Source organism: Dendrobium catenatum, unplaced genomic scaffold, assembly GCF_001605985.2.
Source record: "Dendrobium catenatum unplaced genomic scaffold, ASM160598v2 fragScaff_scaffold_1595, whole genome shotgun sequence".
NCBI classification, from domain to species: Eukaryota; Viridiplantae; Streptophyta; class Magnoliopsida; order Asparagales; family Orchidaceae; genus Dendrobium; species Dendrobium catenatum.
Window position 1 is genome coordinate 188947 of NW_021320057.1, and position 24421 is coordinate 213367.

General features: G+C 33.4%; 2 protein-coding genes across 2 annotated transcripts; one reads left to right on the forward strand and one right to left on the reverse strand.

The window, feature by feature from the left end:
• Positions 1-5383: 5383 nt before the first annotated feature.
• LOC110099973 lies at positions 5384-6685 on the reverse strand. The gene is made up of 3 exons (XM_020827319.2): positions 6323-6685; positions 5983-6204; positions 5384-5899 (listed from the first exon to the last, which is right to left on the reverse strand). The coding sequence occupies exons 1-3, from the start codon at positions 6527-6529 to the stop codon at positions 5675-5677; spliced, it is 654 nt and encodes a 217-aa protein (XP_020682978.1). The 5' UTR covers positions 6530-6685; the 3' UTR covers positions 5384-5674.
• A 14210-nt stretch (positions 6686-20895) lies between these two features.
• Positions 20896-22134, forward strand: LOC110099974 (RING-H2 finger protein ATL57). Its single transcript, XM_020827320.2, has 2 exons — positions 20896-21083; positions 21177-22134. The coding sequence occupies exon 2, from the start codon at positions 21257-21259 to the stop codon at positions 21899-21901; it is 645 nt and encodes a 214-aa protein (XP_020682979.1). The 5' UTR covers positions 20896-21083; positions 21177-21256; the 3' UTR covers positions 21902-22134.
• The last annotated feature ends 2287 nt before the right edge of the window (positions 22135-24421 follow it).

The following is a 24421-nucleotide window of genomic DNA, read 5'->3' on the forward strand; positions in this document are numbered from 1 at the left end:
GACTTACGCCTCAAAACGCCTTGAGGCTTACGGCTCGCCTCACGAATGAAAAACGCCTCAATACCCGAATACGCAATTTTAAACATTGCCCAGAACTAAAATCAATAAAAATCACATAATGAGCTTACAAATCCCAACATGTTATCAAAATTTACCATTACCTTCAATGCAAGACAAAAGATTCAATATATTTGATATAGTTCTAATCAATATGAATCATCAATTTTTATTATCAATGAAGTCAAAAAGAGATATATCAAACTATAAATAAATTGATAATAAGGGCTATCAATCAATGCAGGTTTTATCAATACAATTTTAGCTTTATCCGTCAATCAGTTCAATATAGGGGAGAAACCAGCATTTTATTTTAGGAGGGGGGATTTTCATATTAATTAACTAATATTAAAAAAAATGAAAACATAATTAAAAGTCAAATCTTATATTTGATTATGATAAGTTGAAAACCATTTCAATCTTATTCATCTATTTTGTATTTTTTTGATAATATTAATCTCTTCATTGAGAATCAAATCAAGCATATCTTTTTAAATGTAAGGCATAAGAAAATTGTTGAGCCAATCATCAATACCCATCCTACTATATAATCGATGTTTGATAATTTTCATTATAGAAAATGATCTCTCCACAGTAGCAATAATAACTGATAAAGTTAATGCTAAAGTAATAAGTATGCAAACCAGAGGATACACATTATTCTTCTTTAACTTAACAATTTGTTTTGGAATATCAACAATGTTTCTTAGAGAAGAGAACTCTTCACTTGTCTGCATATCAATAATATAAGTTGATAATTGACTTTTAAGAGCTACAACCTCAATTATTGAAAAATCACTTAAAAATAATACTGTTAGACATATCAATTTCCTCTCATCATAAGCACAAAAAGAATCACTTGGGTTTAAGCATACCACATAAAAAAGCAACTTAGTTCTTTATTCAAAAAAGTAATTATTTTGCCCTTGAAGTTATATGTCTACTATAGTGTAAAATAGCTCAATACGATATTGATGTAAATTTGTAATTTCTTCACCCCTTCGTATTGATCGATGATGATTTTTGTATGTATCATTCATGTTAGGAACAATAACTTCAAAGATAACATAGAAATGTGATACTTCATCTAGTAAAGCATTCCATTCATTATCCCTTAGTATATGAAGTCATTGTTTAGATATTTGCATCAATTTTATTGTATTTGTAATGTCTTGATTTTTTCTTTACAATAATTATGATAACTCATTAGTAATGTCCAATATATCAATCATCAAATATATTGTGAAAATAAAATCAAAAGACTTCATTAAATCAATCAGAACACCTACTTCAACCCATAATTGATCATGCACCACTTCTTCATTAACAATCTCTAGCACCTCAATTACAGAAGCATACATATACATGATATGAATCAAAGAATGGAAATGTGAACTCCATCAAGCATAACTAAATTTTTGTAAATTAGTCTTTTGATTTAAACATTGGCCACTTATGAGATTATCATTTTCAAGATGCAAAAGTATTTTGTTATGATAAATAGCTTTAAGAGCATATGATCTCTTACAGAAAGCCTCGATAGTATCTATAAATCTAGAAGTGAATTCAAAAAGATATTTTACTTGTCAATGATTATTTGCTATTTCTATCAAGCATAATTGGAGTTGTTGAGAGAAATCCTGAATATAAAATACTTAAAGATTATAATTTATAATAAGTGTCTTCAAACTATAAAAATCCCTTCGTATATTGGATGCACCATCATAACATTGATTGTGTATCCTCTGTATGCTCAACTAGTGTTTGGTGAGTATGTCTTTAATGCCTTCCTTCATTGTAAATGCATTAGTGGATGTGACATATTTGATTCCTATAAACCTTTCAATGACTTATCCCAACTTATCAACATATCTCACCGCAATAACTAGTTATTATTTCATAAAAATATCACGAGATTCATCAACTATACTTGAGAAGTAAGAGTCTCCAATATCTTTCATGATAGATATCAAAGTTTCAGCTGTTGCAGTACAACATATTTCTTTTTGGACCTTTGGTAACTTAATATTTGAGCATGAGCCCGCATATGCATATGTTACTGTCTTAATTTCTTTATTATGATTAGTCAGATAATTGAATAGCTCCAAATAATTTTCTCAATTATCTGATTTAGATGACTCATCATGCCCACAGAATGATAATCCCTAACGTAGTAGAAATTGAAAACAATCAATTACTGCAGTCAACATGATCCTATAATCTTTTTTTATTCTTATCTTCATTGCTTAGCCATAAAGCTGGTAGATTGTATTTTTGGTTCTTTGTTAAATCTTCACATTTTTTTAGTATTATTAATATTATGCTATTCAATGCGACTTAATAATTTTTCTTTATTCTTCTAGTTTTTGAACCCTTCTCCAACAAATGAGTTCGCACCACCTTGACCTATAATAATCTTCTCTTGGGGTTTGAATGGATAGCATTAAAGATAAAAAAATAGCATCTTTCTACACATTGTACTCTAACCAATCAGTGTACTCATCAAACAATTTTACATTAAACCTGCGTGCAATATTTTGAAATAAAATTTGGGGGAATTAATGACTTCTTGGTTGATGGAGTCTCTTCAATAAATATGTTCTTTGAATCTTATCTCTATCATTTACATCATAACTTCAAATTGAAAGTCGGTGTTTAGGATTTTCTTGGAGATTATTAATATCAATTTATATACGATCTTTCATCTTTAAATAATGCTCCATTTATTTAACCAAGTAAGAGCACCCGTCTATCAAAAAATTAACATCAAAATGATTGTTACACACTATTTGATAGCAAATATTCGAAACTAATGATTACAAAATAAATATTTAAATGAACATATCTATCCCATCAAGCAAATAAAGTCAGTTAATGTAAGACTAAATGCAGATAACTTTATAACACTAGAAACCGCAAGTTTGAAGTTTTATGATTAAAAAAAATTGGGTTTCCTCTACCATTTTAATTGTTCATCTTTATTTCATACCCTTTCTTTCTTATGTTCAAATTGTCACTAATTTTTCACCAAGAATAACAAATAAAAAAAATTGTTTCAATTTTTGCCTACATTCTAAAAAGAAATTATCCAAAGTTCCCTACATTCCTAGAATTGGAAAGGAAAATCAACTGCAAATATTTAAAAAAAAAAAAAAAGAAGCTTGAGATTTCCCTACATTCCCAGAAGAAATTCTCCAAAATTTAGATCACACAAATTTATAAATATTTATAAGAAAAGAAAGAATGAATCCATAAAAACATAAATAAGAAGATGAGAATTAGCAAGATTGCTCTCTTCGATCAACAAATCGCAAGCCCTAGCAACCAAAACCCTAGCACTCGATCAACATTAGCTGCTCTGAGACAAAGGATTTGATGATTTAATGATTCATTCTACAAATAGATGAGAATCATGAAAAAAAAAATAGCAGGCTAAGTAGCGGACCAAACGAGTACTATATAGGAGAAGCTGAAGACAAAAGAGTCCTCGCCTCCTGTGAATGATCGAGCAGAGCTTTGAGATCAATGAGCGGCAATTGGAGCATCACCATACTCACGACGGCTAATTTTATGGAGAATGGTGGAGTCATTATACGGGCTATTATAGAGGGAGAGCAGCGGGCACGGCCGAAAGAGTCTTTGGAAGAAGAATTGGGCGGAAATAAGTGAGAAAGCATACTTAGGGCAAATTTTAACATATGTAATGGCAATTTACTAAATAACCCTGGTTCAATGCATTGTCATGTAAATACAATCATGAATACAATTATGAAGAGCAAAGCAAGACTTCCACCTTTAATGTGATATTTCGTTATTTCATATGTTATATGTCATATATAATTAGATAAGCATTGAAATATTGGGTCTTGTCATTCCACCATAAATGTGAAAAAAAAAAATTTCCTTGCTTCAAGAACCTTATTGTTCTGCATTCATTATTATGACATGGTATGACTAAATAGTTCCAAGCATGCATATATGGGCTCAATAGTGTTGACTTTGGTGTATACTTAACATGGTATATAGTACCAAATTAATTGAATGGGATCATGAGATTCAGTATCATGAGATTCAATACGCTAAGATATTTTGTATTATTATGAAATGTAAAGTGTTGTGATCGAACGTAAAAAATAAGTTATTACACTCATGTTGATCATATACTACTTACTAGTAAAATACTTATAACCATTAATTAATAAAGATGTTAATGATGCTTACTAACAATGTGTTATTACTTATTGATAATTTATATGGTTTGTGATGCTTGTTGATAAGGATTTCTATTTCAGTCATTAATTATGGACATGATTTCAGCTGCTAAGGGCATTACACCTCTCATTATTTTGACTAAAATACAACATTGATGATGGTTGCTCATTATAGCCATCATTCAATAATGCATTATGTGAAAAAATGTATTTGCTATAAAATTATTGCCCGTCACATATGCTATCAATGTACATCATTGAGTACTCATTGCTCGTAATTTTCTTAGTAATTTGGGTAATATTGTTCTCAGGCTTATTATAGTCACTATCTCCATTTTTTTTTTAGGTGTCAACATATTCAAACTTTTTATTTTCACTTCCTCTAGACTTGTGTAATAACTATCTTTATTTTATAACATATATTACCTTTGTGCTTATCACAATCATTGCCCAAGACATATCACAACCGTCTTCTTCAGGTTATTCGTAACATTCGTCTTCTAACTTATCACTAGGGATGCTCCCGAGTCTATATCAGTCATTAGCCTAAGTTTTTAATATAGCATTTGTGCTCGTGTTTGTCATAACGAGTAGGCATACCACAAATGTTATTATTAGGATTGTTATTACCACCTCCCTCACTCTCTCCATCATCACTACTTTTTTTATTTATCATTGCTCGAAAATATTACCATTCTTTTTCTTTTTTTACTTTCAGCTTCAGAATTGCTAGACTTGATCGAGGTTTCAAGAAGAATTGACAACAATACTAGACTGACTAAATAGGAGGGAGCTAATCAGCTTAAGGAACAATTATTACGTCCTCCGACCGGACATAGAGGAATGTCCGGTCGGAGGCAAATTCCCGCCAAAAAATGAGTTGTACTGAGCAAATACTGAGCAATACCAAACAATAACGAAGAATACCATCATTTGAAGACCCAATACCGAGTTATACCAAAGTTGTACCGAGTTTTTCCCAGAAAAACTCGGTACAACTCGGTAAAACGCATTAGCCATCCATGTGATGGTGGGCTTCGCCTACGTGGAGCTAACTCTAATTTATTTCCATTAAACGGGAAAACAAAACGTAAAAAGCATTATAAATAAAAATGTAATAAATTGTGCCAACTTTTATTACCACTGCTATTTAAAATAAATTTAAAACAGGGTGTTGAGTCGAACTTTATTTTTAGGGCACATTATAAAAATTTCTCACAGCAATCACGGATTCCGAATCCGGAACCACCACTACAGTATACCGGAAGTAAGCTTTTTTTTTTTTTTTTAATCTCTTTTGCTTCGCTGGTTTGTTTTCTTTTTTCCCCTGCCGCCATTGCCGTCGCCGTCGACAAAGCGCATTAGAGATGGAGAGAGAAAATAGAAGGGTATTTTGGTAAATTCTGTTACGAAGAGAACGGGGCGCGGCGAGGTATGCCCTTTCGCCTCCGGGAGTTAGGAAGCGTGGCCGAGCGGAAGTCGCGTGACCGAACCGTCTTGTTCTGCTCTTCCTCCGCCGCATCTTCCCATCGCCGACCGCCTCCTCCGGCGGCGCTGGCAGCTGGCTTGTCGTCTTCCTCATCCGGCGGCGGCACGAAGGTCGCGTCCCCATTCCGCTTAATTCCCACCAACTGCAACACAAAGAGAAGAATCATCAGTAAAGAAAGGTCGCATTGGGTTGAGAAAAAAAAAAAGAGGAAGGAAAGTCAAGGACCTTGCAGCCTAGGGAGCAGAAGCGGAAGGGGTCGAGGAGGGATCGGGCGCAGATCTCGCACGTGTGGGGGGAGGCGCCCTTGCCGCTAGCACGTGGCTGGGGCCGCTCGTTGAGGAAGAGCACTCTGGCGCTGTTGATCACATACGTCTGCACTCCGCCAATATCCAGAACCTTCTGGATCTCCGCCACACGAACCACATCGTGGTACGACGACCGCCGTATCTGCTCTCCGCCGCCACATTAGCCGCCGCCGCCGGCAACATTTCCTTCCGTTTAATAGACACATAAAAAAGAGACAAAACGAATTGCACAGATCCAATAGAATGTAGCTTCGGCTGACCTGAATCACACGATGGCCGGCATGGAGCTCCGATCGGCAATAGAGGCAGAATGCGCCGGACTCAGCGCCGCCACAGTCGAGGCAGAACATGTTGCGTTCGTTGCGGGCGGCTTCCACATGGGCTGAGCAAATTGAAAAGAAGGGGGTCGTGAGAAGGGGTTCGAGCCACGGCGGCACCAGCGATGCCGCCACCCGCCTCATCGTCATCCCTCCGGAGATTTCGCCGGCGTGGATCGGGCAATGCCGGCAAAAACGGTCGATTGAAATGTAGGAGAAAAAGGAGAGCTCTGCAAACTTAGAACCCAACGAGAAACAACGCCCCCTTCCTCGCTTGGTGTAGAAGGGGGCGGATACAACATTGCGCACAAGGAAGGAAGGTATGGTGTAGGCGAGAACCCCAGGTTGGGAAGCCGACGTCTGTGATTGATTAGAGTTGCTGCGTGGGCTTATGAACCGTCCGATGTGCCAGGCCGGTTTGGGTTTTTTGGGGCGCTCGGCGTACGCTTCCTTTTGGGCTGTTCTTTGCGTCTCTTCGTAGGCTCGACCGCTTGCTTACGCATGGTCGCCTCTGGATCCGCTGCTAGGTTCCGTGTACCGCCTATTTTCCACAGGACTCGTGTCAACAATATATCAATCTTCGTGGGACCCGAATCGTCTGTTAGGTGCCACGTCATCACAGTAATGTCATGATATTAAATAGGAAAATAATTTATTTAGGATCTAACCAAATTTCGATTGCGAAATCCTTTACCTATTTTATCTAATTTGAATTTAATGTAATGTAATATTAAATTGATTTCTTGTGAAACTAACAAAGCTATCATTTAATATTTATTTATTTTTATGTAAATCAAAATACTTCAAATTATGATATTATATTTAAAAGTAATAAATTTCAAGCATATTTTTTCAACATGCTATTTATTTAATCTTATTTATGAAATATTTTGATTCAGTAAATAAATAAATTATTCATAATATCATGAATAAACCTGAAAGTTATTAGTTGTAAATAAGCCTGAGATTTTACTAATTTGGATTGAAAATTCAATTCATTTATTTATTTTTTGGTCCCCATCAGCACAACTCAAAATAGAAATGGTAGAAACATTCATTAATTATTTTCTTTATTAATTTCTCTCGTTTTATTTTTTTGACATTTGCTTAAAATTTTTCGATGTCATATTGCCATGCAGTTGGGAACGACGCAGCGGTGGACGAGTGGGGCCATGGTGGGCACACGTGGATGAGGTGGTCTAATATGATATGGCGTGACGGTGAGTGGCTAGGATGCCGCCGGCTCTATTGGACATTTTTAACCTTGGTAATTCCTGGAATGGCTCGGCTGACTTTAAAGCCGCTGGGCCGGCAGGGCGAGCGATCCGATGACGATATTTGCGAAACTTAGCGAAATTCGACAGGTGTCAGTAAACAGGCTCGTGAGGGCATAGGTTCGGCGTCATATTTTCTTTTACAGAATTTACCTCTTCTGATGTTTGGTCTTCGGGCTTGCGTCATAATTTTAGTCTTTTTGGTTGTCAGTTTCGTTATCTGTAACTGCGAGCCTAAATTAGTAAAACGTGTAGTAGGAAGGCTTCGCCTACTGAGTTAGAAAATTGAGCAATCATTTTTGCTATAAAGGACTGATAATTTAATTGTTAAAATTAAAAAAAAAATTCTAAAAACTTTTAATTTTTTTTTCTCAAAAAATACTGTGAATTACAGTTAAATATTTTAAATTTTATAATTTAACATTAAAAAAATATATCTCACTTACTGCACAAATAAAACAAAAAGATAGAGGTTTTATATCTATGATACAATTACAAAATAAAGTAATATCATGTAATGCATGAAGAGTTAAAAGTTTTCTAGTTATAATAATTCTTAATAGTTGCTCTTAGATAAAAATTTTGAAAATGATAACATTGATAAATGATTTATGTTCATGTAGATTTAATATTTTTTAAAAAAAATGGGGCCAAAATACCTCTCATATAATATATACATATGTTATAAATTTTTGTAAGATGTCTAAAATTGATTTATATTTATAATAAGAAAGAAGTGTGTCCGAAGGTGGTCAACGAACAGGCGGAAGCTCGGCGGTGGTCGACAAACTGGCGGAAGTTCGACGGTGGTCGACGAACAAGCGGAAGTCCGGCGGTGGTCAGCAGTAAGGAAGCTTCTAAATTCTTCTCTTCTTTCCCTACTTTCTTCCCCCCTTCATGTGAAGAATGTTGGCCTATTTATAATTTTTTTTTAGAGTGGTATGGCTTGTAAATATGGAGATGATGAAAGTCAAAATAGTAGTGGTTTGAATGGACGTCAGATATTGATCCCCTTGATCGTGGTCCATTTATTGGTCATTTGAATGTCTTAATGATATTAGAATTAGAAGATCTTGGGCTCCTTGAACTTTTCTCGTTGAGTCACTCGATTTGACTATAAACATGTCATATTTAACGATCATTTGGTTATCCAATTAATGCATTGAGACATCCAAATATGCTTTGAACCCTTGATTTGGGCTCATTTGTGCTCGGATTAAATCAAATTTGTTGTTGTTGGATTCCGCTCCATGAGATGTTCAATTTGACTAAAAGTTTGCTGGATTTGGAGATTAGACGGTCCCCATTTGAATTTTGAAACCTCAATCTTATATTTGCATCGAGATTTGTGCTTGATCAAGATGATTTTTGGTGACGTATCAATATTAAAAAGATCATAATGATTTTGATGTATTCGATTTTCAAAATTTTGTCACATCGACTCGTTTGGACATTTAGTGTTGAGAGCTTCCAAAATGACACTATTCTTTTGATAATCATAGACATAGTCTATTGCGATTACCATTAGGCTATATTTATAAACTCATTAAACTAGTTGCTTAAATTGGCCTAAGGGTGGGATCATTAGATCACTTTCAAAGATAAGGGAGGGACAATCTAATCTTTTATTATTATTATTATTATTATTATTATTATTTGGAGGGACAATCTAATCATCTTTAGTAGCCTTTACAATTTTCAGGTGTTGCTTCATCGCCGCCTTTAGGTTATGTCATCTTCATTTCAAGGGTTTAACTAATCTAACCACTTTCAATGACCTCTATAATCTCCCTACATTTCTCCGCCATGATCTAATATTATGAAGATATGCCATAACAAAATAATTAAGAATTTGAACATAGTTAAGAGTTTCAACTTTAGCTCGAAGATAAACAATTTGATACACTTTCAACTTTGAACCAGCTTGGATCGAAATTAATGATTAGACTAATGAACCAAGTCAAATCCAACATGAACTTGAATCGATTCATGCTTGGATTAAATTGGGCTATCACAACAACTTGGGGAGTATGTACACATACCTCTTAATGCATATATAAAGATTTCAATATATATATAATTTATCTTAGTAGATTAAAAATTAATCTTAATAAGATCATTTCTTAGCTCTAATCGAAGTTAAGAAGTCATCTATGGATCAGATGGAGACAACTTATAATCATATTTGGCTCAACTCAAGATGTGATTGAATGGCAATTAACAATGCTAAACAAGTCTTACATCAACAAAAATAAATTAGGTGAAGGAAAGATGCTGGCCACTAATTAGTTCCCTATTTTTTAGTACCAGCAGCTATTGTCTTCTTGATGTTAACTTCGGATTTTTTTGGCATAAACTAATGCTTCATTTGGGTCGGCTTTCTTACTACTTTTTAAACTGGACGGCTCAAGGGCAACCAAAGAAGAAAAGAGTAATTGTTTCATGTAACAAATCTTTTTCTGAGTCCCACCCATCCAACAGACTTTCTGTCTGAGCAATTCATCTATCATCTGGTTATAGTTCAATTGTTATCATCTATTGTATCTGTTTTATTTTCAGAATTTTGTTGTAACTGTCTGTAGTATTTTAATTTTGTTATTCCGTATTGTTAAGTTAAAACTGTTTAAGTTTCTTTTTTTGTATCTGTAAGACCTGATGTAATCAATAAAATGGGCTATGCCCTCGCTTTTCCCAAAAAATAATAATAATAATAATTTTTTAGTAAAAAACTTTTTAATTCAAAATTTTTGTACTAAAAATTATTTTAGAAAATAATAAGAAAGCTGTCCGAATCAAAATCTAAATTTAAGTCACAACGTGGCCTTCATAATAAGGAAATGCTTTCATTAATGGATTTTATAAACGAGAGTTTTCATGCAAGTATCATGGCATGTGGCAAACTATACCCCTAAAAGGCAACGCAAGCGATCAACTCGCTTTACAAACGTACGTTATAAACATTTAAAATTGGAAGGTTTTAAACGCAGCTTTTTAGCCACAAAGCGTTATAATATATTCTTCGTTTCATCGTCATTTGTTTCTGTTCTAAGTAGAAGAGTCCAGAACAAAAACTGCTGACTTTATCATAATTATCATTTACAGTTTTAGTATTATAACTCCTTGATAGTTAAGTCCTGCTATTGTGTTCAGTTTATTTGGTGGACAGTTTTTGAGGTGAGAAAACCTTAATACATGAGCTGCTTCTTATCTCAGCCAGAGAAAGTTGCCAACTGAAAGAGAGCAAAAATAAAGTTACTTAGCTTAATCAAAGGTTTAAGTATAAATTTGCAAGAGAAATGATATTGGGGGAGGTCACTTCCCTCACTAATAGATATGAGTTTTAAGGAAAGGTCATGTATGTAATATTACATTTAGGTTTATTGACAAATTGTTTTTGTATAATTCAAATATTTGAACTTCAAATCATGAAAAAGATAACTTTAATAATAGTTAGGAAAGGGAGAGGAGTAATAAGAAGAAAACAAATGAAAAAAAAAAAAAAAAAAAAAAAAAAAAAAAACAATGAGATTGGGAGGGAAACAAAAGATTAATGAGAAAAAAAAAAAAAAAAAAAAAAAAAAACAATGAGATTGGGAGGGAAACAAAAGATTAATGAGAAAAGTTTTATGAAAAATACCAAAAAGGAAAAAAATCAAGAAAAAAAAAAGCAAGGAGTACAAGTTGTGATGCATTGACACAGTGAGAATATGAAAATGACAAGAAATTTATGTGGGATAAATAAAATCATGAGATTATAAGATATAAGGAGCTTGGACTATATATTGAAATTATATTTAGTATTAATAATAAAAACTCTCTTCTTCAAAACTATAGTTTATTTCTAAATTTAAAATATAATACAAGTTATTTGTTGGAAAATTTATGGGCATAACGATTTACAGTTAAGACTCAGTTTATAAGAAAATCATACATGCATATATATAGAGTGAAAGTTGGGCACACAATGAGCACAAAAATATTTTACATGAAAAGTTAAAATGAAATAGTTTTGAATTGGGTGGACAACAAATTTATAATCTATTAAGAAATTCATCCTTTAATCATTTTGTTAGAACAAAACTTGGATTAGAAGAGGAAGTTGTTCTTCTTCTTGATCTTGAATGAGAGAGAGAGACGGAGAGGGAGTGAGAACTACATCAATCAACTCCTTTATTCAATGGGCATACAAGGGGCTTTTTATTACATTACACCACACCTTTCTATTTATAATACTAGGAGGATACAATGGACACTAGGAACAACCTAATCTAAAACCTAAACCAGTACTCAACACATTTTCATCCAAGTAATAGTCAATTGCACATTCATGATTGTTGACTTTAGATGTTCTTTTATTGTAATTAATTAACCATTCTTTACAATTGACTTATATTAACAAATCAACATGCTAATTAATTATTTTATGACATAGAATCATATGAATTTATTAAGGAACTAGTAATTAAGTTCATTTACTTTTCTTATGAAATCTAAATAAATGCATAAACCCAAATTAATTACAAACATAAAACATTATCATATAAAAAAAATTATGATTATTTTTAATTAAAAAATAAAATCTAGATAATTTTTATTAAAAAATAAATTTCTAAGATTACTTGCAAAAATTATTTTTACCAAAAGAATACTAATTGCATTCAAAATACAAATATTTTTCGGATCTAGCTATCTAAAGAAAAAAAAAACAACAAAAATAAAATCTAGGTTGATATATATATATATATATAAGCAAAAAAATATAGATCTTAACAAAAACAAAATGTTCTAACTCAAAAAATATATATAAATCTAAGAAAAAAAATGCATAGAACAAAAATAAAGAGATTTGACCAAAAAAATATATCTAACTACAAAAAAAAACATAGATATAAAAGATTAGAGAAAACGATGGATTAAATGTGAAATATGTAGGATGTTGAGGATGCGCTCATTCTTTAGATCTAAAGAGATAAGAGTAAATTGGGCTGAATATATAACGAGAATAGAAGGCCGGAAATGTAGAGGGATGGTGGTTTGTAAGGTGAGAACTGAGAAGAAAGGAAAGAAATGTGAAGAGGGAGTTTGATTCGATTTAGATATGTTAATTTTTTTAATGTAATGTCCCATAAAAAATTCTACCACTTGAAACAGACGAAAATTTGGAAGAAGAAAAAAAACTGCTATAAATTCAATAAAATTTTTCACTGGTCAGTTCTTTTCTATCTCGTGTAGTGATATTTTATTATAACAAAAAATGATGAATATTAGATGTAAGTAAGATTAACATCATTTAATTTTTCGAGTACATGTTAATGATACTTGTTGTTAGTGAATAATATGTTTGTGTAATTCATAATAATGTTAAAGTGAGATGTTGAATTTCACATCATTAATTAGAATTGTTAAGATAGCGAAGAAAGATCAAATAGACACATTATGTATGAATTAACAAAGTGTGGCAGGATAATTTAAATTCTTATTTTTCGAGCAATAAACACACAAATTTTATTAATAGGACTATAAATACGAAGACAAATAAAATTTCTTAAATCCTCTCATTCTTTAGCTTTCTAACTCAAGATAGTCTCTCTCTGTCTTTCTCTCTCTCTCTCTCTCTCTCTCACACACACACACACAAACATTCTTGAATTTCCTAAGAGATTATTCATCATTATCTTATAATTCTTACAAAAGAGGCACACAACAAATAGACTCTCCCAAGACTATGAGAGTATTAATGGTGGTTAAAGCCAAATGATACTTGTTGTCCCGTTCTTCTTCAGAATCTTGAATAGTCCATATCAGATTACTTTGATTTTTCATCTCTCCCCCTTTAATATATACTTACTAATGTGGAACCATGCACGTAAGACCTTTTGTTTAACTTCTTCTCTACGGAATGTCGAATATGTCCACACTTGTGATGCTCATATGACTTGATGATGTGTATTTTCACCTCTAAATAAATCTTACCCTATCTCTTTTTATGTATGTGTGTTGGATCTTTGTATAAAGCTAAGACGTTAAACTTTATATTTCGCTACAGCCGCGAATATTTCAGGACGCAATAATATGTACAAGTGAATCCCCACAACAAGTGCACAGTAACATTGCTCGCTATCTTTGTTAAGCTATCATTTTGTGGATGGAAGGATGCACTCCCCTAAAAATTAATACATAACAAGGTTGATATTGATTTTTATAGTGGAACAAAAAAAAATTTAAACTAAATAATCTTATACTTATAGAATTTATCTAAATAAGATAATCATTTTGATTATAATCACGCAAAATTTAAGCGATCTTTAAATTATAAAATATCTTAATAGTTTTTTAAATTATGCTTATAAGTTTTTTAAAATTATGCTTATAAGTTTTTTATTTAAGTCCAAGTCGTCTTTGATTTAGTCATCCTCGTTATTGTTGCCTTCTTGACTCTCTTGATTATAATCTTGTGAAAATACAATTTAAATCAAATTTGAACTGAATCAAATGAATTTTATGGCCACTTATCAATTGCTCTTGCGATATGAATGAAATGTCAAATGCCCACTTTACCTTCTAGGATATTGACAAAAAAAAATGAAGTGATATGCTAAATTATTAAATTATAAGGAATTATGTGCTTTTTTTTTAAGCATTGGAAATGAAATGAAAAAACATTACTGAATAAGTGAATCTCTCCAACAGTCAGGGCCGCAATGTCCTCTCTCTCTGAATGCCACAATTTGTCATGTATGCTCCTTATTGCAGATTTATAATAATACAAAAAAAAAAATTTAAGATTCTTTCTAGTCTTTGTTTTGCCAACAAGCACAAGAATTGCTACTGTTCGGGCCTGGCACCCTCTATTTTTTGCATTGAGTGCCACAAATTTTTTGCATGGGCTGTTACAAACTTTTCTTTGGTATTCCTTCCTCTGAGGAGAGGTTCCTTATTTCCTTTTTGGGTACTCGATACAATTACTTGCGGGTCCTTATAGTGCTAGCTAAGGGGGTTCTTCTTTCTTTCTTTTTTAGTGCTTTCACTTTATGTTGTTTTCATATGGATACAATTATAATTCCATAAGGTGTACTCGATACTCTTTCGTCTGCTGGTATTCGTTATTTTAGGTAGCCAGGAAATTTTTTCTTTGGGGGCCCTGCTCTTTTATGTTTATTTCAGCTGCTGCCATGTTCTAACTTCTCTTTAGCTTGCTGGTGGAATCAGGAAACCAGGGAAGAGTGGTTTTGTGGATTGATTGGTCTCTATGACCGTCTGCTAAGCTTCATGCTTAAGTTGCTAGTTCCTTTTATCATGAGTCTGGTAATTTTTGTTTGCCCCATCTTTTTTGGGTTTATATGATTTCCATGTAATTTTTGTTGCTCTCCCTTGTTTTTGAGGGTTTTGATATTTTTGTAACCTCTTTTCATTAATATACGGCCTAAGGCCCAAAAATTCCCAAAAAAAAACAATTATAATTCCATTTGAATACTTTTTTTTTATTTTCTGATTGGAAGTTAATTTTTATTACTAAAATTATTAATCTGTCGTAGCTTTACAGCACCTTAAAACTAATCACCTTACTCTTGTAAATAAATAAATTTAATATTCAATAGTGTAGCTTATAAAATAATTAAATTATATAATTTTCTTATTTGTTATCTTATGGGAAGGATCTCCACTAGCATGATTATCTCACATTGGAGACTTGACCAATCCAAATAGGGCAAAGTGTGCAAAATTATAGACAAAAAAGAAATTAATATGTGCAATTTTTTATAATATTCTCCTTCATGGATCTATTACATGAGGATCTTTCATGGGATTGACAATAACACCTCTTTGACCTTTAGGCTATAATGTCAAAGTTGTCTCCCATCTATATGATTTTAGATCAAATTTTAATATTTAGAGAGCTAATAATATGATGAAATATTTGTAGGCAACAGCCTTATTCTAGCACGAATATAATAATTTTTATCAACTCTTAACAGCTATTTAAATTATAATGATGTTGATATTCAACAATCTTACTAAACTATTTGTTATCATTAGTATTTGAAATATTCTACTAAGTTTATTTTCAATAATTTGAAATTTGCTTAATTAATTTTTAAATATATTAAAACTATGAATCTTCACCATCATCATCCTTCTTCACCCACCATAGCCGACTGCATTCGCCACTGCCTCCCTGCACTACCATCAATATTGCCACCGGCTATTGATGTCTGCTACCATTGACTGTTCGCCACCATTAATTGATCGTCAACTATTTTTGTGCCCAACCACTATTATTGTTAACCTTTTTTGAATTTTAAGTATTGGTTGTACTTTATAGAAATGATCAAATATAAAAAAATTAACTTCTTAATTTTTTATAAATAATGAAACACAAAAAATATTTTAAATTCAAAATTTTATTTTACATTATATTGAAATATCTCAAATTTTTTTTTAATATTTAGATCAATTATAAAACAAATTCATCACATGTCACAAACATAATCTTTAAATGCTTCAAACAAAGTTGGGCTAAAATTGAAGGCCTAGCCCACTTTAAAACTGCAGCTGACGCCATGTGCTTCGGTCCGGTAAACCGACTCTTGCGGCACAGGTAACGTGTCTTGCCTTTGATCGGATCCGTCTCTGAGAAGTCATGGAATAAAAAATAATTAAGTATATGCTCTAATTAACACCAAATTTTGGAGAAAATCATTAATAAAGCACTAATCTTTAGAGCTACATTTTATATACAACAACAACATCAAATATTTATTCTACTACGCTTTAAATGATGAGACTATATCACAATTTGTTTGGTTATTTGAAATATTTAAGGAGGCTTTGAATAAGGAGCTAATAATTATATATTTAATATTGATATGTACTTAAAAAAATATCTTAAACAGACACAAATCTCGATGCAAATATGAGTCAAAAGCTTCCAAAATTAAATTTGGGGTCATCCAAACCCAGATTTCGGCAAATATATATTCAAATTGAACATCTCAAAAAGATGAACCCAATGGCATCAAATTCAGTTCAATATGAGCCTTGAGCCTAACTCAAAGGACCAAAGCCTACATTAAAGCTTGAGAGCAGTATTTGGATGACCAATTAATATCCGAATATGACATGCTTATAGCCGAATCAAGCGACTTGACGAGACAAATTAATGAGCCCAAGATCGCTTAATTCCAACATTGTTGTGGCATATAAATGCTTGAAAAATGTTTCATGATCGAGGGAATTGATATCATCCATCTAATGGAACACTCCAAACTTTGCCATAAATCTTCTTAATATTTACTAGACATGACACTAAAAAAAACTACAAATAGATACACATTCTTCACATGAGGGGGGAAAAGATAGAAGAAAACTAAGTAGCTCTCTCGTACTCTCTAGTCAACACCACCAGCCGCCAGATCTCTTCCCAACCATCGATCGTCGCCAGACTTCTACTTGTTCATTGGTCACTACCCAATCTCTTCCCGATCAACGATCGTCGATGAACTTTCGGCAACTTGTTAACTAACTGAGGATCTCCAAACATAGCCAGACTTCTGCCTGTCTGCTGCTTATCACCATATCTCCAACTATCGCCAGACCTTTGCTGGACATTCTATTGACTATCGCCACCAGATCTTTAATATTTGTCATTCAATCAAGATAAAGAGTACCTTTTTGAAGTTCGACAAATTTTCCAATATGTTGTATTCTCACAGCCCTTAAGTTGAGGGACGGATCAACCTTTGTAATCTATTCAAACATTAATATAATCATTTCAACTTGACAAGACCCTGTGGTTTTTTCCCTTTTCAAAATTTTTCACATAAAAACTCAGGTGATTTTATTCATCATATTTTTGTATAATAAGTTTTCGTACATCGCTAAGATGCAAAATATTTTCACTCTATGGTCATAAATGTCTCAACTTGCAACAGTTATTAAAGTGATATCAAATCATCAAATCACAAACTTTATCCGTAGCATATTATTCATGCATTAAAGAGGTTATCACATATTATCAGAACATATCCTTCATTTCTAAGTAATTTTAAAAGATGCATTTATTCTAGAAAATGAATTAATGAATTTGAAAAATGAATGAGTAATATTAAATGTAATAACAATTTGGACTCAAATAATTAATGGTCAGTGGAACAATGGGAAATTCAAGATAAGAGGGTAGCAGCATACACTGAGACATTTTTGCATATATGAGCGTTACATAGCTAAGTAAAAAATAGGAATAGATAGTTCAAATATTATGTTTGTAAATATATGTCATCATTCTATTTTTTAAACTTTTTGTATAAAAGTAGTTAGTTTATAGAAAGAATTATTAGCTTATTATAGAAGTAAAAATTCTCATCTACTGATGCTCTAATAATTTTCTAAAGCTTATTGAAGCAAGCTTCTTCAGCACAAATATATAGTAATTAAATAGTATAATACTTTATTTGTTCGATTCAAATTTAATGACAAATTATCAAGTGTATGTATGTCAATTGATATTGATGTAGATCAACATTTATATATAGTAACTTCTTTTGATTGTGAAAATTCTAATATAATCAGATGTTGTGGAAGTTATGAAAATACTCAAAATAGTTTGTTCATGTAGAAATTTTGAAAATATATACATTTTTTGCATGAATATTCATAAAATTTTGATAAATAGTAATATATTATTCCTCAATATATGCTCAATATATTCTTGATTTAAATCATAATATTTGCATTTCTAATGAAACAAAATGTGATATATCATCAATTCATCATTTAACACAAAGTTTATTAATATGGTGTTAGTTATGTGTGGAATATGATTGTGTCGATTAATTAGGTTGTATTAATATTGACTTAGAACTCAATTATGCCAATCAAGCTAGCTGTAGCTAGGGGTGTCAATATTTGGCATGACACGAAAATTCGACTGGGACCTGACAAAGAAAATCTGGGTTGGACCCGACCCGAAAAATCCAGGTTGGACCCAACCCAATTTCAAAACATCTACCCAGATCAGTTAAGGTCGACCCGTTTGAACCGGGGTCAGTTCCGGGTTCGACCCGAACCCGACCCATGACCCGAAATTGACACCCCTAGTTGTAGCATTGTATACTCGTACGTTATGGCGTTGCGGTCACTGGTTGGAGATAGAGGGCAAAGCGTTATAACATTGTAGGATGCAACGCTACTTTGCTACAGATCAAATGAGAGACAAAGAGTGGAGCACTTCAATGCCCCAAACCCCATCTCCGTTGTGCTCCGAGACGTGATAATTTTTTTTTCTTGTTTTTCATGTTAAACTTAAAGGGTTGTGTCCCTTGAGATTGTTAATGTATGTCATTTTGTCAATTCTGTAGAAGAACGGTGTAAGGAGTGAAGAGAGCTAAGGAGAAGGTGAGAGAGGAGAATTGTACAATCACTATAGAAAATTCATCAAATGCTGACGACATTTCCGGCGGCCAAATGATCGCCAGAATTGCTGGCGGCATGACCGCTGGTAATAAGAGACTGTTATATCAACGGTAATTTGGCCGTCGACAATGCTGCCAAAATTTATATGTACAACACAGTTACTGGTGACTTTACGCCGATTTTAAGTTACTAATCTGCCAGTATGTGTCCTACTTCACCCGACCCGTTCGCTCCTTCCTCATTTCAACGTGTCTGCTTCATTTCATTCTGTTCAGAGAATGCCTTATCGTCGCTACAACTCTAACTGACACCAACCTTCATCTCTATCTCCTTAGTCGTAGGTGAACTCCTCTTCTTTCTTGTCATTCTTCCTTGCTCTTATTCCTTTCCCTCTGCCCTAGCTATAGGAGTAGTCAATTTTGTAGATGATGGTAAGTAGGTCTGTTGTAACTCGCTAGATGAGGTTTCAATTAGGCATTAGACCCCACACTAAGAACAATGGATGAGGTTTCAACATTTGATTTATGTTCAATAGATTTAGGTTTTGTATGCAATATATGCAATGCTAGATTTTGTATGCAATATGTGCAATGCTAGGTTCTTTAGATTTAGGTTTTGTATGCAATATGTACAATTTGATTTAGGTTCATTTAATATAAATTCATAATTTAGCTTTTAATAAGCATTTGTTATGTGCAACAAGCTATAAGTAATTCATTATTTCAAAATTTTATTTAAAGTCAAAATTGCATAATATTGTATAGGGACCAATAAGAGCAATGGAAGTAAGATTGGTTTAATTAGTAAAGAGATATAACTTTTATGCTAGGTTGTACGTGATGGTAGAAATATAAATAGTAGTTTTATATGCAATAAAAAAATAACTATTATGCCACTCATAAGAAAACAACTCAGACTTTCAAAATTTTTATGTAAATAAAATATTTTCTCGTAACTTCCCCCAAATTTGGTTAGATTTTGATTTCCAACATCAAAGGAAAACAATTTAGTGATGATTAAAACGGCTGGAAAAGTCTAAAACTAATACTATAATAACCTTTTTTTAGTGATGTAATCCTTTCATAATTCAATTTTTGAAATTTTGAAAATTTTAAAATTTTGAATTTAAATCTTCAAATTTTTGTATTATTATCCAAAATATCAAAATTAAACACACAAATATTTTATAATAAGCATAAAACATATTAAAAAATATGAATTCTTATTAAAAGTCTTCAATTGGTTTCTTATCATAGGCCCTTATTTGAGAGAATTTATTATGTGCGTCCATCGAACGGCCTAGGAACGAATAAGAATGTACCACGTCATTTTTTTTTTTACCACTGTTGTGTACCGCTCAGTACTGGGTGACATGGCACGTTCTTATTCACCTCTGGACCATTCCGCATAAAATAATTTCTCCTTATTTGGTTCCCCCTTGCTTCTCCACTTGGGCTCCAATGATTGAGCAAATCTCATCACCATATACTCCAACATCATAAATAATCTTTGAATTATGCACTAAACAAATCAAATATTATACTTATATAGGGGGGAGGTAAAAGCTTATTAGAATATAATATTCTAATACTCACTGCAAATATTCTCAATAACTGCTCGATTTTGTGCATTTATGTTTCGTTGAGATCTTTAAAGGTGGACTTTATTTTGTTTACCTGTTGTTATTTCCGAAAAGGCGCTTGACGACGTGACTAATACTCGGGAGACCTAAAAGAGGCACTCACGTCAGAAACCTCCTGGCCCACACTTGATTAGGCTCCACCTGAGAAGCAATGCTATTCAAGGGGAATCGAGAGTGAATTGGGGGTTTTCAACCGAACTTGCCCACAAACAAAATTAAACAACCGTGGGATCATCTAAGTATTTAATGCCTAATACATTTACATAGTATAGTGCTTGCCAAGAGAAACTCGAGACTAATCTTTCCAGACATAAGAAGTCATGATAGAATCTCATTGAGGGGACTTTGACCATCCTTCCCTTCTTTTCCTACAAAGGTAAAGCATCCACAACAGCCCATGAGTTTGATTAGTAAGATTACATTGATGCTATGTGTGCGTTCGTTTTTATTATTATTTTTTTCATCTCAGGTGCCAACGCAGATGTGTGCGTCATCACTTCTCTTTTCATCTCCCGTTACCAACCTAGCTCAGCAGTTCAACTCACCCAAATGTCCGCCGACTTCGCCGACCGGGACCCACTCGTCGGCGATCCCTATCCCCTCCAAGCCGGACAACCCGACCACTCCGACCACTGGCCCATGGTCCCCACCACCATCGTCTCCGCTTTCGTCCTCTTCCTCCTGGGCTCCTTCATCCTCTTCGCATGCCATCGGTTCGCCGACACTACCGCGTCTCATCCCTCCGTGTCGCAGCGCAATCAGTACGTGCGGCCGCCGCCGCCGGCTGATGCGCTTTGCCCGGAGACTGTGGCGGCTCTTCCGGTGATTCGTGCGGGTTCGGGTCAGGGATTTCATTGCTGCGCCGTGTGCCTCGCTGAGTACGAGGAGAGAGAGATGGTGAAATTGATGCCGGTCTGCGGCCACGTGTTCCACCCGCAGTGCATCGACGCGTGGCTGTTGTCCCGCGGCTCATGCCCCGTATGCCGCTGCTCCGACCTGTTGGGATCGAGGACAGGGGAGCTGAGGGTGGATGTGTTTGAAAGCGAAGGTGAAGGGAGGGAGGAGGAAGAAGAGGAGGAGGAGGAACATCGTGAAGATACGCATAGGAAGCTCGGGAGGAGCCGGAGCTGCAATTCCAAAGTGGCAGTGCAGGGAACTGGTATGGTATTCCTGCAGCGCAGTTGCAGCTTTTGATGAAACGATAGGGATGGTTTTAGTTCTTCTGCTTTGGAAGCAGGGCCATCGGATAAGACGAAAAGGAGTCGATGGAACACTGTAACCGCTATTTTCCGATGAGGATAAGGGTTTGGTACTGCATGTGAACCATGTGTGGCATGTATTTTGCAGCTGTTTAGTTCCAGAAATATTATGAATGTACTGTAAATAAATATAAGAGTTTTAATATTTTTTTTAATATTTAATTAAAAGAAAAGAGAATACGAATTGACGTTTAGAGAATAGAATTTTGGAATGCTTCAATTAATATATTTTTGTTCTGAATTCATTTACATTAGACAAATTTAATAGCAGCAACTCCTTAATAAAATTTTCCATTCGTTTAGGAAAACGTTCAGTCCACGCTTAGAGGTTAAACAAGTAACGTCAAGGTTTTTTTTTTTTAAGGCTATATAAGACAAATTCATATACACATTATATATATAAGATTCGAACCTAATACCTCTTAGGCTTCGTTTGAGACGACTTTCTTGTTGCTTCTTAAAGCAGCTTCCTAGTACAAAATTTTAATTTTTGTACTAGATAGCTGCTTTTTGAAGCAGAAAGAAAGCCGTCCCAAATGAAGTCTTAGTTGATAGCTAAAATTCTCAACCAATAACCTAAAAGAGCTACGTGCAACCTCATAGTAAATAGTAACCCTTATTTTTTATTGTCAAAAGGTGAGATAGAAAACTTAATATTAATAACTCAACTAATTCATTTTTTATTGTAAAATGGATTGTAAAATGTTTATAATAAAAAGAACTGAATATCAAAACTATGAAATTAAACTAAAATAACTAAAAAATGACAATGTTCTCGTCTTAATGATAATGCCCTATGTTTGTTTTTAGTGTAAATTTTTAATATCTATTCAATTTAAAAAAAATTGCTCCAATTGTCGGGCATTTTGTATTTGTCAAATAAATTTTTTGATATAAATTATGTATTTCTTATTTATGAATCACACAGGTCTATTATCTCAATTCATCAAATATCAATGATATTATCATTAGTCGTGATTATAAACTTCATTTGAGATAATTTTTTTATAACTTTTTGAACCAACTTTGTAAATACACAAATTTTTAGTTCTAAACTTTTGTTTACTAGAAAACCTTTTTAAAAAGTAATAAGAAATCTGTCTCAAATGAAGTCATAATCTAAGCTTGTATAGCTTCAGAAATAAGATCGTATAATAATATTGTAATATAATGATTTGTACGTGTTCATAATAAGTTGATGGGAAAAATGAAGAATCCATATCGATGATATTGATAAGATGATCAGATCGATAGATTATTTGCCAACAATCCATCAATAACATCGATATTGTTTCGTGATATTCTGTACGATAATCTATTAGTGTTTTCAATAATTTAAAAAATCCTTTGGTGAAATTCATTCCTATTTGCTTATTTTTTCCTAATTTGATTGCTTTGAAATATGAAAATACACAACAAAATTCATACTTATATTTATGTAAATAGATTCAACATCTATATAAAAAAAAAATTCAACATCTATACAACAACAACAACAACAACAACAACATCAAGCCTTTATCCCACTACGTGGGGTCGGCTACATGAATCCTTTTTCTCCATTGTGTCCTATTAAAAGTCAAATTCTCGTTTAAATCTAATAAAGCAAGGTCATTCCTAATATTTTCTAACCAAGTCTTTTTAGGTCTACCCTTACCTTTCTTAACATAAGTCAAATCTAATACCTCTACTCTCCTAACCGGGTCATCGCAAGGCCGCCGTTTTATGTGACCAAACCATCTAAGGAGACTTTCTCTAATCTTATCTTCTACTGGAGCTACTCCAACCTTTTCACGTATATGCTCATTTCGTATCCTATCTCTAAGGGTAAAGCCACTCATCCACCTGAGCATCCTCATCTCTGCCACACTTAACTTAGTATTATGCTTCTCTTTTAAAGGCCAACATTCGGCACCATAAAGCATTGCAGGCCTCACTACCATCTTATAGAATTTTCCCTTAAGTTTGAGGGGTACATTTCTATCACATAACAAGCCCGATGCATTCCTCCACTTCAACCATCCAACTTGAATTCTGCTGATAATATCCCCATCTATTTCACCATCACTCTGAACAATAGATCCAAGATATCTAAAACGTGTACTCTTATTAATGACTTGATCGCCCAAAGTCACAATCCCCTCACTAGGTCTATTACTACTAAAATTACACTCCATATATTCCGTTTTAGATCTACTCAAGCGAAAACCTTTAGACTCTAAGGTTGACCTCCATAATTCAAGTTTACCTTCAACTCCCTCTCTAGTCTTATCAACAAGAAGAATATCATCAGCAAAAAACATACACCAAGGTACATCCTCTTGCAAATGTCTAGTGAGAACATCCAAGACTAAAGCAAAAAGATATGGGCTTAAGGCTGATCCTTGATGTAACCCAACCGAAATAGGAAAATACTTGGTCAATCCACCTTGTGATTGAACACAAGTAATAGCTC

What these genes read in the sequence shown, in the direction of transcription:
- LOC110099973 (XM_020827319.2), bottom strand. Translation starts at nt 6,529, where the DNA reads ATGACGATGAGGCGGGTGGCGGCATCGCTGGTGCCGCCGTGGCTCGAA. An exon ending in CCGGCCATCGTGTGATTCAG is followed by an intron (nt 6,205 to 6,322) that starts GTCAGCCGAAGC and finishes GGCGGAGAGCAG; the next exon opens with ATACGGCGGTCGTCGTACCA. An exon ending in TCTGCTCCCTAGGCTGCAAG is followed by an intron (nt 5,900 to 5,982) that starts GTCCTTGACTTT and finishes TTTGTGTTGCAG; the next exon opens with TTGGTGGGAATTAAGCGGAA.
- LOC110099974 (XM_020827320.2), top strand. Translation starts at nt 21,257, where the DNA reads ATGTCCGCCGACTTCGCCGACCGGGACCCACTCGTCGGCGATCCCTAT.